The 16,853-nt window shown below is 42.7% G+C and overlaps 1 protein-coding gene across 1 annotated transcript; it reads left to right on the plus strand.

The window, feature by feature from the left end:
- The first annotated feature begins 10 nt into the window (after positions 1–10).
- ndufaf2 (NADH:ubiquinone oxidoreductase complex assembly factor 2) lies at positions 11–16,846 on the plus strand. The gene is made up of 4 exons (XM_030104963.1): positions 11–125; positions 13,095–13,184; positions 14,209–14,249; positions 16,595–16,846. The coding sequence occupies exons 1-4, from the start codon at positions 11–13 to the stop codon at positions 16,832–16,834; spliced, it is 486 nt and encodes a 161-aa protein (XP_029960823.1). The 3' UTR covers positions 16,835–16,846.
- The last annotated feature ends 7 nt before the right edge of the window (positions 16,847–16,853 follow it).

Here is a 16,853-nt window from a genome sequence, read left to right on the forward strand (position 1 = left end):
CCTGTTAAAAATGAGCAGGCTTGCTGAGGTTTTACGGCGCACTTTTGGAGTAGTACGAGTCCACGTCGGAACCGATCACCTGGGGAATAAATATTACTTGATTCCAGAACAGAAGTCATGGACAGGTAAATGAAGTCTAACATAATATTGTCGTGTTTTTCTTCACAGTCGGAACACGTGTAGTTGATTAAACCCTCTAAAAGCAGTGATGAAGCAGTCTGGAAACATCTCAAACCACCAGGTTTGACTCTGCCTTTACCCTTTCGCCCTGTAGTATCATACGTTTAACACTAGATGGAGCATGCGTCTCATTTACAATGTTTCTTTGTCAGACTCTGGGCTTTGCAGTGGAGCAAGCACTTGCATTTAAGTTTTGAATGAATGTCACATGTGCAAGGCGACGTTGTGATGACACCACTACTATCCAAGCTGTCAGATAGGACAGAGTTCCACAGATGAAATATTGAATGGAATTAAATGTCTGTGATGAGGCTTTATAAGGAGGTCAGATATCTCTGCTGAGACATGGCAGTACTCCGGTGATACTATGTAATGCTCAAGTGAAGCAGTAGAACTGTGTCAGGCTAATCCATGGTGGGATGCCTGTGGTGTCCTTCACACCATCTCTTACTGAGAAGACCAAGGACATACTTGTTGGTTCTGGCAGACTTAATGGCCAGGTATGCTGTAAATCCTGTTCCAGTTATCGTGTCTTTTTTATAGTGATACTGATAGGTAGAATTCAAGCTGCACACTATAATTAATGCCTTACCTCTGACATGGTGGAATGGGAAGTCTGTTTGTTGCACCACTTTGTTCTGGAATAAATTAATGTAGAAATTGTGCATGAATCATGTCATTACTGGGTTGAGCAAAATTCATAACAACCTGCATCTTAATTCCTCTATTTTGTCCAGTTAAATTATTGCAACTCTGGTGTTGTGTGCCAACTGCAGACTGAAGGTCAGGAGTCAGAGGTCACAGAGTTAGATCCCTTGCTGCATCAGACATGATTCTGCTGGTTAGTAGCTACATACCTTAATTTTATTCTACAGATTGTCTACTGGAATGATTGTTCTTGTACATAGCTCAGTTAATCTATGTAATTCACTAGATAGAAATAATTTGAGAGTCATTTCATCCCACCTACACATGCTTGTGTTTGTCTCCCTCTTTTGGTCCCACAAGATAGCTAAAGTTTATCTTTTACAAGCACAAGGCGAAAAGACTTCATACAATGATATATTACTTGTTACGTGTTTCTCAGCAGACCCAACTAGATACCTTTTTTTTGTTTGTTTGTTTTTTTTGCCGAGGAGGAATCGACCTCTGGAAGGTTGCAAGCCTGCGTTCTCTCTGACTGAACTTGACTTTGTGTTTCACCTTTTCTCAGCAGTTTGTGGGGAAACTTGCATCCACCTCGTATTTATAATTCATTACAAGGCTGCTCCTCTACCCCTGGCTGTCAGACTATTCAAATGAGACATCACAGCAGCCCATTTTCTAGCACGCTACAGGCTACCCTATTCACTGTCCCGTCACAATGACTGACACTGTAGAGAGGCTAGTTGGCCTGTAGAAAAACTGGTTCCGAACAAACACAGTCGTGGCGGATGCATACAGAGACTTGCATATGCATTCATGATAAACACAAAGAAGCATATAGTGAGCACAGTTGTGTCTTTTCTTTCCGCCACTCACCACGTCCAGCCTTGTGGAAATAAAGCAGATGCATTATTTAGTCCATATGTCTTGCTAAAGCGAGCTCTTTTTGATCTTAAACTGATAGGCCAAGCGTGGGCTCAGGGCCTTAAGGCATGGACCGCAGGGCTTTCCACTGCAGCTCATAAGTAGTAGTTGAAGTAGGTGAGGACTCTCACTCTCTATCTCTCTCTGCCCACTACCTCTATTCATTTGTCCATTCCCTGTGCCCAGTCTATCCCTCTCTACAGTTATCCATGCTTTGCTGCTCCCATTTTCTACTACTCTCAATCTGTTAACTTTAGAAAACTGGGGCGTAAGCAATGCTGGCAGCCAGGGCGAGGCTACATATGACAATGTTAATGGTTGGTAAGAGAGAAAAAAAGAGATGGGGAAACAACTTTTGGTCTAATGTGGATCTGTCCTATCTGATTTTAGCACCCTCTTCTGAGCATACCCTTTTTATTTGCCTTTAGATACTCCCTCTTTCCTTTTGCCCCACCCCTTTATTTTTGCCTCTGGATTTTTCTCCTTTGAAGTAATTCCAGTTGAAGATTTCTATTCAAAACAGAGAGTGTTTCAGCGGCGAGGAGGGCTGGACCCAGCAGAGAGCTTTTTAAAGCCCGCTCCTCATCAAAATAAAAAAAGCCTGGGTCTGAAGTACAAGCCTTGAGAGACAGAGAAAGAGAGGATCTTGGGCTCTGTCTTTACAAAAGGTGCGGCTATAAAGGCCTACCTTTTGCTGCTGCCTCGTAGAGGGCTACAGGCTGTGCAGGCCAAGTGATTGTTGTCTGTGGCAAGGCTACAAGAGAGCCACTGGCAACCTCGCCACTGGTCTTAGAAGGTCTTTGCCTTGGCGTTGTCTTCACAGGGCTGAATAGAGAATCTATATTCTTCTCTGTTTCTGTGCGAGTCTGTCCCCCAGGCCCAGCTCTGCCTCACACGGCATGGGGCGCCGTGTCATGCTGCCCAGATGAAAGCGAAGCATTCTGTGGATGGGCTCATTCGTCTTCAGCAGTGGGCCTGCAGCTTTGACGCCTGCCTTCCCTCCCTTTATTTAGGAAGAGAGGCGCTCTGACATTATCGGCCGCTGCAGGCACATTTGAAAATAATTGCCTGTATGATTGCTATTTTTCTTACCTCTTTGAGGAGGTGTAGCCTTTGTCTTGGAATCAATGGCTGCTCAATACTGGACAGGGGAAAGGCAGTTTTCTTTTCATGTCTTGGTGAAAAGGATGTATTTTTAGCGCTGTTCATTTTAGCGGTGTGTGCCATGCAGTTTTAATCTATTGGTCCTCTTCACCGTGTGGAGAATGGAAGAGATTCAGGGGTTCTTCAGAGGTGTGCCACGCTGTTGCAGAGAAAAGACGCATTGACTTGTCGTCCTATCACTATCCCTCTCTCTTTGTCTATTATTTATTTGATTCCCCAGCTCTGTTCTATGAAGTGAAAAACTGAAAAGGCCTCAGTTCTGCTATTTCAGGATGGGTGACTCTGGGGAATGATGGGAGGAGGTGTGTGCTTTTGCATTAGTGTGTGCATCTGTGATTGTGTACATGTGTTTTTTTGTGTGGAACGACGGCCACACACTCTTTGTGTGCGCCTGTGTATTTGTATCTGTGCAAAAAAAAAAAAAAAAAAAGGAAATAAAAACTACAATTGTGTGTTTTCTTCCCACTTCATGCCCTAACACACTTAGCACAACAACAGATGGCCGTGTGTCATCAGAGCGTTGATTCAAGCCGCACATTTCCTCGGAAAGAGTCACAGCGGAGAGTGACGAGGGTCCAAATGGCTGTTTATTCTACCACAAGTCATCCCCAGGGTGTGATGAAGGAAGGTCTATCCTACAGTAGGACACCGAGTTGGTGTTTACCTTGGAACGGCTCCGTCCAGAGCGGCTAAAGTAAATCACGTTAATTGATCAGCAGCTTTGCAATGCATGGGGTTTAAATGAAGGTTGTTTAATCATTATAGGATTTAGCTCATCTTGCTGTAGACTGTTTGCCAAGTGTGTGTTTGTATGGGTATCTGGTGGTACATCATGGAGTGGCTTAACTACTTCATTAAAAAGGCATTTGAAAAGATAGATGCAGAAAATGAGAGACGGGCAAATGTATTTTCAGTGGCAACACATTTGAAATTGGTCTCCATCCAGTACCAGCGGTGCTGCTTTTTGCAGGTCCATTAAACCCCACCTATCAGCAGTAGATCAATATCTGCATACATGTAGCCTGGATATGGATTTTATCGTTTTTTGCCTCCTGCTAATGGATTTGTGGTTCAGGAGCAGAAGAGATGGTTATAAGTTTATCAATGCTACTGCTATTGTCATTACTCCTTATCAGTCCTTTTTTATTATTAAATAATTGATGTTACTGCATCATAATATATATGATACAACTAAATTCATTCCTGCTGTCCTCCAGCTTCTTCCGCCTCTCTGCTGCTGATGCAGATTCATTGCCTGGGAGGAAAGGCCGCTAGCCTCAGCCAGACTTTTACGTTAGCAGCTTGCTGTATTGTAACATATATGGAACGCCACCTTTAAAATTCACATCTATACTCAAAACTTCCATTTCCCTTATTTGTAATTAGAGGATCTGTGGTTACCAACATTGAGATGTATTAATAATTAGGGCTGTCAGTGTTAATTGCATTAATCGTAATTAATTAATGTAGGGCTGTCAAAAGAGTAATGTTTTTTTATTGCAATTAATCGCAGAATAAGGGTTAGGGTTAACAATTGGCTCAAAGAAAAGAAATAGGAGAGAAAGTGGCTGCAACTAATGAGTGCAATTTTTTTCCTTCTCATTTTACAATGTCATTGGGACATTGTTTTTTTTTTTTTTTAACCCTTGTGCTTTTCAGTTTAATTATGTGGATTAGATTCTTCATTTGAAGCTTGAAAATGTTACAGATTTCCTACTGTGGCCATTTTGTGTTTTGTACTTTGTCTTAAACGAAGTACTAATTTCGCACCAGTGCTACATATCACTTTCTTGCTGTTATTTTAAGTTAGAATTAGTACGATTGTTACGACTGCTATTATTTATATTTTAAGTAGCATAAGTGACTTGATATCTCTCAAAGTAAGCACTAAATTACTTAGAAGTCATTTCCTTCCTCTGAGTCTTGGTTTCATGACCACACTATTGAAGCATTTTGTTTAAGATGTATTTTAGTATTTTTTTGATTTTGAAGTGACACTTTACTGTAAAAAAACTATTCTTGACATTGTTGTTGGTCTACATGGCACTTTTTTGAATGGAAAAAGAAAAACCAAAGGTCAAAAAGAAATGTTTTTTTTCTTTGATTCTATAATTAATACATTCAGGTAAGAAATGATTTATATTAATATTTATTAGATTTATGCTAAATAACAGAATTTTGAACATGCATTTCGAAATGCAATTAATTGTGGTTAACCATGGAAATTCACTGATTAATCGTGATTGAAAAATTCACCTAATATTCTTTTACAATTAGTATATAACATTTTATTTGATTAACTGTAATTACATTGAAGGATGCTATCGAGTTTAATCTGTAAGGTGACTTTTCTTTGATAGTTTTAACAATGTCATCTGCTTTGCTTTGCTTTAACTTTGCTCTATATTTGCACATTTTTGTGAGGACAAGCTCGGGCTTAGCACAAATGGAAGTGGAACGACTACAGCATGATTATAGGTTAAAGTAAAAAAGCACTGTAAGAAAGGTAATGATGATGGTACCTATCAGTTTGATGGTATTTTTTTGAAAAAATGTCTTTGTGCTACAAAAGTTTAAATTTTTGTCATACTTCAAGTTCAGATTAATTACTTAACAATTAAAATATCAATCAGGCCAGTGGGTTTATTTTACACTTTAACAGACCGAAATTCAGCTAATAAAGTTTTAACTAGTTCCTCCTGCAAACAATTCTGGGAAGTTAAAAAATAACTCCACGTCTTTAAATTTGTAAGGTGATTGCCTTTTTCTGTAAAAGCAATGAAATATTTTGTATTGAAACTGAAGAATTACACTTTATTTGGACTTTTCTGCACATATAATAGTAGGTTTTAGTAGCGACTGTAACGAGCGGCAGCATACAGTCAATGATGCCAGCAGGGGGAACTCAACCAATTAATCAGATATATTTTTCCAGTTGGCCTAGATGCGATTCCCATCTAATGGCTCATGTATCTGGCTTGGTTAGATAGCCCGAGAAATGTTTTGATACAGCAGGGCTCTTTGTCGGTCAGAAACTCAAGCGAGAAGACTGACAGACAGGCCGACACACCGGCAGACGTCTCTTGGAGCCCGCCGCTGCTTATTCAATTCAGAATATTTTAATAAAGCAGACAGGCAGAGAGAAATAAAGCGAGGGGTGAGGGAGAAAAGATAAGGCTGAGGGAGATTCACGGAGGGTGGAGAAGAAGGTGGGGTACAGAAAGTGAGTGACAAAGAACAAAGGGGATGCTGACATATGGGGTGAAATTATAGAGTGGGGGAAGAATGGGGAGAGTTAAAGTGAAAGGAGGGTTTCTGACAGAAAGAGGGTGAAATGAGTGGGTGGAACAGGCAGACAGACAGAGGGGGAGAGAGAGAAGGTGGAGATAGGTTAATGGAGAGTGGGAGTGGGGGGGGACTGAAGGTGCATAGGAGGGGAGAGGAAGGGGGTTGGATGGGAGTGATGGAGGTGAATAGAAAGGGGTGGACAGCTCGGTGTAGGGGCATCACACACAGACCTCTGACAAGCTGCTGAGGAAGGAAAAGGGGTACACATGGCTGCACAGACTCACAAAGGACGCTGACTTCCTGGCTGACCGCCGTCCTCCTTTATAACTCATCAGGTGGGCAGGAGATTTCAAGAGGATGGGTGGTCTCAGGCAGAGCATCACAGAGTGCGCCTGCATTTAGTTAAAGTAAAACACAGGGGAAATCAAAGTATTCTTTTCAGTATGTTAATACTCCAATATGAATTATTCTCCTCTATTCTGAGTCGCTGGAGCCTCAGCGGGATCGACAGCAACAGGGACAAACAGAATGAGGCTGAATACAACGGAGCAGCAGCAGCAGCAGGCCTAGTTTACACCCAGGCTCCTCCTCTCACCACAGCTGATGCAAAACAACGACTGGCCTTTTCCCTCTAAACCTCAATCCTGCATCACTAGGCTCTGGACTAATGGGTAACCATGGTTACAGGCCTCACACATCCCCACCATTATTTTTTTTTTTTTTTTTCCAGGGAAAGTGATCGGAGGAAGGCAGAGAAATAGAGAGTGGGGGGAAGAAGGGGGTGTCCATATCGGTACCTGGTTGCCCTTGTATCACTGATGCTTATCGGATCACTCCATCTTCGTAAAGCCGCCCATTACGATGCACACGCTGGTCCCACACTGACACACGGCCCAGCTGGAGCGGAATATACTTGGCTCAATGGGCTCACTGCTACAGGACGGCTTTTTATTCCACCACCATGTCAGGCCTAAAGCTCCCAGCTTCACCTCTGAAATTCAAGAAGACTGAGCAATTGGTAACAGCACCACGTGTTTTGGCGTTACGAGCTTTTGTCTGCATTGCATTGCAATCTGTTGTGTTGTTTCCTGCGGTGTCGGTGATGAAGAACATGTGACAGGATCCCTCAGTTGGGGGGTCAGACGCAGAGAGCTCACTCTCTCTTGTTTTCCATGATTTTAAGGATTCATCCAGATGTCGTGAATGGAGGTGTGTTTCTTCCTGACGTCTGCGAATGTAATGAAAATCAAGAGTGGAGGAGAGGAGCTCGGGATGCCCGCAGTGACATTGTGGAGGTGAAAAGCCTCTCAGGGTCGCCCTCAGTAGTACTCACCTGGGAGCTGATGTGTGAAGTTGGGTGTTTCTCGGTGTGTGTGCGTGCTGAAGCAGGTGATGGAGTTTAGCGGGGTGTGTTCAGGGTTCAAAGAGCAGCCCTCTGAGCACATCATGTCTTATTTTAACGAATGGGAAGGATTGAAGTGTGGCTGCCACGCCAACCCCCTCACCCACGCCTGCCTCTCTGTCTACTCCCTTCCTCCCTTTGCTCTCTCTCCCCTCCCCCCGCCAGGTTCCACAGCTAGGCGCACAGATGAGTCGCGCTCAGACAGGTGAGATGGCTCATGAATATTTATGTGGTGGGATTTCATTCCTCCCGCCGCTGGCCCCACCCCCTCTCCAACGCAGTGCTGCGTTTGTCCTTCACGGTAAGAGGCAGCGTCCTCGCTCCTGTCCCTCAGGTTAATCTGCCTGCTCTCTAGCCAGTTGTGTGTGTGTGTGTGTGTGTGCATGCGTGTGTGTGTCTGGTAAGTAGGTTTCCCCTAGTGAGTGATGAGAAGGCAGGCCTGTCACAAGGGGGCCTGCTGAGATCGAGAGCTCCTAACACCCTTCATACCGCTCTTTCTCTCTCTATCTCGATGGAAGTGGAGAGGAGGGGGAGGAGAAGGGGGCAGGCCTGGATTGTGAGGCAGAAAGATAGCTTACTGATGACTCTATGTGTCAGGAATCCTAAAGCGGAGATTGTATAAAACTTTGAAAAGGCGCCTGTAATTATAATTCAGTTAATAATTATCTTGAGAAAAATGAGGTTGTAAAAATACTGATTATCAGTTGACCTTGGCTGACATTTTTTCAAGCGAAACACTAAATATTTACTCAGTAGAACCTTCTAATGTGTAAAGGCTATATTCTCATCTACTGTTTGTGGAACTGGAAAGTGAAAATGAGCGAGATGTTTACTGTTTTATTAATAAACCATTGTGGAAAAGTTTAGTCTGTCCTCTCGATGAAGGTTTTTTGTTTGGTTTCTTAGCATTTTGTTAGAGCAACTGTGTCCCAGGCACAGGACCTCAGGCAGAGTGTGAACACTGGTTTCCGGTGTTTGTCCCTTTTATAGTTCTATATGGACATGATCAGCTCAGTAATGGGACTAATTTAGTTCCCAGGTGGACATCAGCCTGTCCACATAGTACCTGTACAGTCTTAATCAAATATTTGTTCTGTTTAAGCTGTCTGGTATGTTGGTAGTTTATCTCAGTTGTTTTCACCCATCCATCTTCTGTTTACACTTTATCCAACTCGGGGTCACGGGGCACGAGAGCTGATTTTAGCCAACTCTTGGCAAAAGTAAAGTACATCCTATATTGGCTGTCGGCTAATTACAGGACAAACATAGACAGTTGCACACACTCACACCTATGTGCCAATTAAGTGTATGTTTTTGAACTGTGTGAGGAAATGGTTTATCCAGGGAAAACAGAGGCTGCAGTATATCATTAAGATTAAAGAGACATTCCGAAACCGGTTTCAATCATATTCATCAGACAGACAGACTTTGTTCATGTTTATGATTTTTCTTCAGCTCAACCTAAACCACAGTGACGTTCCACAGGATTCTGTGTTAAGACCTGTACTTTTCACATTATACATGCTTCCTGTAGAAAATAATATGAGTAAGCACTCCATTACTATGCAGATGATGCACAAATGTATCTATGAACTGAGATTATAATAGTTTGTCAAAGTAGACGCTTGTCTTCAAGACATATAAGTCTGGGTGAGCTGCAATTTCTGCCTCTGAACTAACTTTAGAAGTTATCTTTCAACTGATAAGGCTGTTAACAACCAGGCTTCATCACACCTTAGAGAGCTGTTAGTCCCACATCGCCCCAGCAGAATGCTTCGTTCTCAGAGTGCTGGTTACTGCAGGTTCCTAGGTTTTCTAAAAGTAGAGCGGGTGGCAGAGCTTTTGGCTATCAGGCTTCTCTCATGTGGAACGAGCTCCCGGTATCAGCAAGGGAGGCTAACCGTCTTTAATTTCAGAGATTAGTCTTAAAAACGTTTCTATTTGATAAAGATTACAGTTGGGGCTGGCCCAGGCCGCCCTGGACCCATTTTAAAGTTAAGCTGCTATAGGTTTAGACTGCTGGGAGACTTTTACTGCATTGAGCTTCAGCTCTCCTTTCTCACTCTTCCATATTTCACCGTTGCATATCTTTAATATTCTGTCTCTCTCCTGTCATCCATGCTCTCTCCCCTCTGTTATCTCTTTCCCTGTGTGCCCTTCTGTAGGATCTGTGACAGTGGATCTGTAAGTTGGTGATCTGAGCTTCCTGCTCCCATCTAGTCTGCACAAGTAGATTAGCTTACCTCCTGATGGCAATTTGTTTGTTGCTCTCTATCTCTGTTCTAGCCGTTGCTCTTTTCCCCTAAACCCAACTGGAACAACAGACCTCCACCTCTGAGCCTGGTTTTGCAAAGGTTATCTAAAAAGAAAGTAAGAAGCAGAAGCTTCTTACTTTCTTTTTACTGTAACCTATACTTGCTCATGTGCAATACGAATATGAGTTTTTCTCTGTAAAAGTGCCATGAGATGACTGTTTTTACAAATACAATGAACATGCTTTACAAATACAGATAAAATTGTATTAAAATCCTCCACGTGCACAAGGAGAATATGCAAAGTAAGCAAAGAAAAGCCTCATGACAAAGCCAGTACTTCATTCCAGAACATTCTGTTTGTGCGGCAACCTCTACACCAATGTCCAATGAAATTTACTAACTGATGCTCCCCATATCAGTCCTTAAATCTGTTCCTTTTCAAAATATGGGTGTCCTGTAAGGTTTTTTTTGTTTGCTTGTATTTTATTGCCCTTTGTTGCCCAAAAATTGAACCCTACTTTCACACACACTGACACAGAGTAAACAAACCAAAAAATGTAAGGTACTCTCTTAAGTACCCACAATTGTAATTTTTGTTTTGTTTTATTTTTGAATTTTGCTCACTAACATTTGAACATCAATAGTATTCACATGGCTTTCACAGCTGAAGGGTTTCGACTGTTTTCCATATTCTAAATCACAGTATATCATCACTTTGAGCAAGTAAAGTTCTAAACAAATTGGCAGGCCTTGTCACAATGTTGTGTTTTTCAAATTTTAACTGATAATCAAAGCAAAACAGGCTATATACATGTCTGGGTGCCCATCTTTGTCTGGTTTGTTTTTGTGTAAATGATCTGTTGGGTTGTTGGTTGAAAAGTATTATTCATTTGGAGAATATATTAATTGGTAATTATGGTAATTATTAGTCGCAGGCATCCCCCTGAGGTGAGAGAAAATGTGCCAGACCAGCCAATTCTGTTATGCTGCATTATGTCAGGAGTGGGATTATAAGCAGCAACTGCATTTAGAAAAAAAAAAAAAAAAAAACCCTGTTAGAATAATGAGATGTGATGATGTTCTCTTAAAATAAATGAATAAATAAATAGATTTTTTTAAACCCTATTGCAATTTCTTTGCACTTTTGCCGTAAATGCAGTATAGCCTTGGCCTGTGCATTTTTTTTTTCATGGATGTCCCAGATCTGAGATTACCAAGAGAGCGAGATTCACCCCAATCAGACTGACAAGCCTCCTCCCAGTGTGTACGTGGTAGGAGGATCAGTCGTGTTTCATAAATATATGTACATACTGTATTTGTTATTCAAATCCAAGGATAAAAGCCATGGAGGAAGGGGTTTAGTCATGCTGCAAAAGCTACAACAACACAAGAAGAGAGCCATGCTGGAGTGTGGCAGGGAGTAAAGGGGTAAATAGATACAAGCTGGGAGAGAGAGGCACCTCACCTTAAGCTTATTAGTTAGACATTAGCTGTAGCCGAGCGCAGTGCTTGTGGGGACGGTAATGTACAGTAAGTGCACCATTTTAGTCTGCTGCCACCCACAACCAGAGCAAATATGGATGATATGTGTTTATAATTAGCATACCTGTTAAATATATTTGTTCGTATTGCCTAGAGATCGCAGCCTTCTGCTTGCTGGCAGTTGTTTTCATTGGGGTGCCATGTGTGAGGGGGTTTCTAGGAAACACTATCTCAGAAGACATTTTAAGACATACATGTAAACAAGCGTGAGGATCTTACAATGCTTTCCACTCATTTCCGAGTCTGTTTTGCACATGAGGTGAGAAAACGCAGGTTTTTTTTTTTTTTTTTTTTTTTAAACCTGGATCCAGCACGCTGAAGAGCGGGAGCCTGTGAGGCTCTATAGTGACAATCTAGTGGGAACCAAAGCAGAACCAAAGCAATACTAGCCTAATTAGCTGACCTGATTACTATACAGGCTGGATAAAGTATGGAACAAAATCATTCTCATAAGGCATAATTACAGGACAGCACATGTGTGAAAAATACATTTTTTTTTTTTTTTTAATCTTTGAAATTAAAAGGAATATACATTTCTGTTTGGGAGAACCGAGCAAGGCAGCTGCACAGCCTGCGCTTATCCACTTTTTCAGAGTGCAATCATTTATCCTAGCCCAGTGCCATACCTATCTGTTATGGCTGAAGTAAACATTAAGGCCATCAGTCTGCAGCGTGCGTGGAGGTGGTTGCCTCCATTTGTCCATGTCCACTCAGCTGCGGAGAAACTGTGATGGAATCCTGACAGATTGTCTGTGTTTTGGAGCGTGTTGTTTTCCTTGCCCATCCATTTCTCTCCTTCTAGCCATGTTTGCCATGCATCATCTCTCTCTCTCTCTCTCTCTCTCTCTCGCTCTCTCTCTCTCTCGTTCTCTCTCGTGCCTTTCCCGTCTTTGCCTCATCATTTCTCAGAGGGATGGAAGAGATAGATTGACATCCGGCTACCTGTGAGGAGAAACTATGGAAACACAGCACTTGTTATTAGTGAGCACTGTTACAGTGCTCTCGATCACCAAGCGAGGATCCATTTTTAAACATTTTCTTGCGCTTTTCTATTCTTCCTATGGCTCTCGCTCTCTCCACTGCCCCCCATTCCGCCTTCTCCATGTCATTGTATGCCAGCCAAACTTGTCTAATCAGCAGATTTGACCAAAATAATTGGCGGTGGCCTTGCTGCTAGCGAGTGACGTGCTGTATACAGATAGGGAAAGGAGCACTTAATATTCCATGCAGCTCATGCCTCTCCTGTTCTCTGTGATATCTGACCTCTTTTGTCTCCTGCTCAGCTTGATGTTGATTTTGGAGGGCATTGTTAGCCAGAGCACTGTGATTGGAAGAGGTTGTCAGAGAGGGGGGCTGTGGTTGGTTGGGTTAAAGGGAGGCTGATTTGCATAAAGGCTTAGCCCAGATTTGGAGCCACTCAGCGAGATCTGAGGAGAAGGGCCCGAGGGCCACGAGGTAATCATCCATGGCCTGTCACAGCACTGTCATCCCTCTGCGTATTTGTGTGTCTGTGCGTCTGTCTGGATCTGCGCGCGGTCGACGGAGAGCATTGTGTCTGCTCCTCATTGTGTTTGTTTGTGTTCCTTCGTATTCCGTATGCATCATTGTTGAGCATCTCGTCTCACTCCGGGTTCATCTCACTGTCTGTTTTTTTTTTTTTTTTTTTTTTTTTTTTTTTGGTTTCTGTTCCCTAGGAAAGCATGTCCGTGCCAAGCGGATGGTGGTAGCAGCCAATCCTTCAGAATATGAATATATAGAAGGCAGCATTCCGATGGAGTGGGATGGTAAGTCTGGACTGTTAACTCTCTGCAACACGGATTAATGACAGCGTTAACAAAAGGGCTATCCAGCAGAGTACACAAACTGCTGCACAAATAGGAGAGGATGACAAATTTGTCACTGTACCTTTTGGAGTTCAAGCTAATCCATTGATTTTCTTTTTTTTTTTTCTTTTTTTCATACTGCAAGATGGGTTGGGGGTTGGGGGGGGGGGGAAGCGTATTCATGAGTTTATCAAAGATGCCTTCTGCTGGTGTTATACAACCGAACCATAAAATACTGTTTCAAATTTCTTACAACTGGATACAAACTGTTCCCTCTGTCTCAGACTGGCTTTATCCACCTTAAACCCCTCATCCTGCTTCGCCCCATCCCTCATGCATTTTCATCAGGATGCAAATAAGAAAGGGATGAAAGAGGCCTAGAATCCCAGTGCTAGCTGGAGGAAGAGTTACAAAATCTCTCTCAGGCTCTCTCTCTTTCTCTCTCTGGCTTTCTTTAACCTGTTCTGCTATGCAGCCAGCTCAGCCAAAACAGAGCTTCTTTAAATGGGGGGGAAAAAAAAAAGATGACAGACAGACACAGTTCTACTCAAGAGGAAAAAGAAGGACAGAAGTATTGATGAAGAATGACAGAGTGTGTACTTTCAAATTCACAGATCAGAGCAGATCCACACTTTCTCTTCGGAGACACAGCACTCGGTGGCCCTGCTCTGCACAGACGAAAGCAGCATTAATGTTTCCAGTTTACCGTGTGCATAGCTCTGCATGTTTTCCCTGTAGTTTGCTAAGTGAAATGAAAGAAAACAAACTAAAAAAAAAAAAAAAAAGAGAGAGAGAAAAAAACACCCCGGATAGACTCCCCCAGCTAAATCGGTTACTCAGTAGTTGCACTGAGCTACTGTAGTGCCCTAAAACTCAGTGATTCTATAGCTGCAGCCTTTAAACTTGACTCCAGGTTTTGTTTGTGCAGCGTATGTTTGTGTGGGTGTTCTCACTCTTATTTATTTCCTCCTCTCTCCTCCTCCAGCTTGGATTCGAGGCAGACGGAAGGAGCCCCCCTCCGTAGAGGTACGTCTTCCTCCTCCCACCCCCCCGTGAGCATCCCCGCTGCGCTGATGGTTGGACTCTGGGGGACTGGTTACAAGGGAGCGAAAGAAGCAAAGATGGAAAAGGAAAGGCTTTGATTTGTTTTATCTTACAGTTTCGAAGTGAATCCAGGAACTTTGGGGGACAGGTGTTAAAATAAACAGCAGTTGAAGTGCATTGATGGCGAGACTGAGAGCAAAAACAGCCTGTGAACAAGGGGCTCACTGACACCATGTCCTAGTTTACTTTCTTTTTTTCCAGCAGAAGCCTGCATCTCAGCTTTTTGTGTTTTATTTCTGGCAGTCGCCATGATGGGACTGGTGAAGGAGTGCAGTTTTTTTTTTCCCCATGTGCACCTCTCACTGGGTTTATTGCTCTTTAAATGTGAGAATGTTGGAAATTATTTGGCTGGCGAAATGTGGGTCTATAGGAAATCCCTTGGAAGGCCAGTACCCCGGCACTCTTTCTATCTCTGTGTCCTCTCTGCCTGCCAGTAGCCAATGCCATCTCCTGCCTCCACTGCCAGAACATTCTCTTCCAATTTTCTGCCTTGCGTCTGCCCAATAGCTGCCATCGACAGCTGGACAGTGTTGATGTGGCCAAGGCTTCACTCCCAGCACATTACCCTACCCCTTGTCACGCTCCCTCTCTTCCCGGTCCAAGCCGACATAAATTGATTGGATTAAATCCTGTCATTAACAGGCTGGAAAAGCAGCTCAGTATGTTTGTCTCCCTCCCCAAAGCAGGGCTTTTTGGCCACCACTCTGTCCTCTCTTTTCCAGTCCCTCAGTCCTGCCAGCACACAACAGCATTATGCCCAGTCCTCCCTTCCTTTTTGGCCGCGAGCGCCAGGGCGAGGCTAACATCACTGGACACTAGTTGTGGCTCAAGTGTCTAACTATTCCACCAGTGGACTGTGTTCAGTCTGTAATTGTTTCCATGAGTTTAAATGGTTGTTTATAGTGTGAATACCACTTGTTCTGTCAGCCTACCAATCATCTCTAAGTAATTGTCAACTCGGGTTTACTGGTCGACCATAAGTTGACTGAACATGTTTTTGTTTTATTAGGGAAATGTCCTACCTCATACTTGACACGTTTGTTCCTGGAAGGTCTCTTAGTGCAGTGTTGTTGCTCCTTTACTTTGGACTAATGAGGAAGTAAACCGAAATAGAGAGAGGTCAGCAAAGACAGAAAAACTTGCATCATTGCTGGACAGTTTGGAGACTCCAGCAAGTCATTTCAAGGCCTCACTTTATCTTTTAAGTAGTATTAAAATGCAGTCTCTGTATACCCTACAGTTCTGGAGAGATCAAATTCTGTCTTATGATATCGAGAATTTAAAAGAATCGTGCATAATCCCTAAAGCAACATTTCCCTATATTTGTAAGAAAATTGAAATACATAGGTGGAAATGTGACCTAACATTTCATCAAAACACAGATGTTAGGAGTAAGTTAATTGCAGGTGTGATGGAGCCAAATCAAATTTATAAAATAAACTTCAGTGAAAAATTGTGACACTTGGAGCCTTAATATAAAAACTCGCCATATTTTTTGATTAAATGCATTTAGCTAGCAAGAGAAGTTATCATTTGTGTTGCCAATAATGTTTTGTAATGATGAGAACATGAGGAAGTTTGGGATTCAATCAAAAGTTAGTATCTGTGGCCTATTTTGTGAGAAAAGATTTGCACTCTTGTACCAGCTGATCAGGGCCAGCTCAGCCAATGCTAAAATATAAATAAAGTTTTATAATCATCTGGAAAAATTAGTCTGAAATGTTGCTGCTTGACTTTGAGACTTTAATCGCCAAGATAAAATATTAACACATCAAGTTGGTTCTTTTTTTTTTTTTGGGATTAACTTTGATCTGACCAGCATTTGGTTTGCTATAATTCTATGACACACCTGAGTCCTGCAAGTGTGAATAAAGTCATTATATCATGATAAATCATTCACGTAATACTGAAAACACAGATATGAGCAGAATATGAGTGTGGAGGGATATAATAATCTCAGGTGGGATTGAAGTGTTTGCCTGTCCTGCTCTGCCATGGCTCGGATGTCTCCCTGATTGAGATGACAGGTTCATTATCAGGAATCAGCAGGAGTTTGGTTCTTCCTTTCAGATCGGGTGTGCTGCAGCAGGAAGACATTTCAAACACACTGCAGTCGTCCCCAAGGACTAGGATTAGAAAACACTACATTTTACCATCGATCTAGATTCCCTATTATTTTTTTAAAGAGAAAATTATATCATGCTGTACTCTGTGCTGTGCTTTTTGATAATCACTGACTGAATGTGTGTTTTTGGGTACTTTAATAGGAGCTGCTGAAGAACGAGTCTCAGAGGGAGCAGATCAAGGTGAAGGCCAAAGAGGTGGAGGAGAATGATTTGGCTCTCCGTGCTAAAGAGTACAAGGAAGGTCTGGTGGCGACCCCGAGGACTGTGGCAAAGGGCCATGCAGCTGCCGCCAACTTTGGCAAGGAGGAGATCAGCGAAGAACCGACAAGCACTGCAAACACGTTCCAGCCCGGCTCCTGGATGCCCTCTTCCAAGAAATAGACTGCGGCCACAGCACAGA

Source organism: Salarias fasciatus, chromosome 12 (genome assembly GCF_902148845.1).
Source record: "Salarias fasciatus chromosome 12, fSalaFa1.1, whole genome shotgun sequence".
Lineage (NCBI taxonomy): Eukaryota > Metazoa > Chordata > Actinopteri > Blenniiformes > Blenniidae > Salarias > Salarias fasciatus.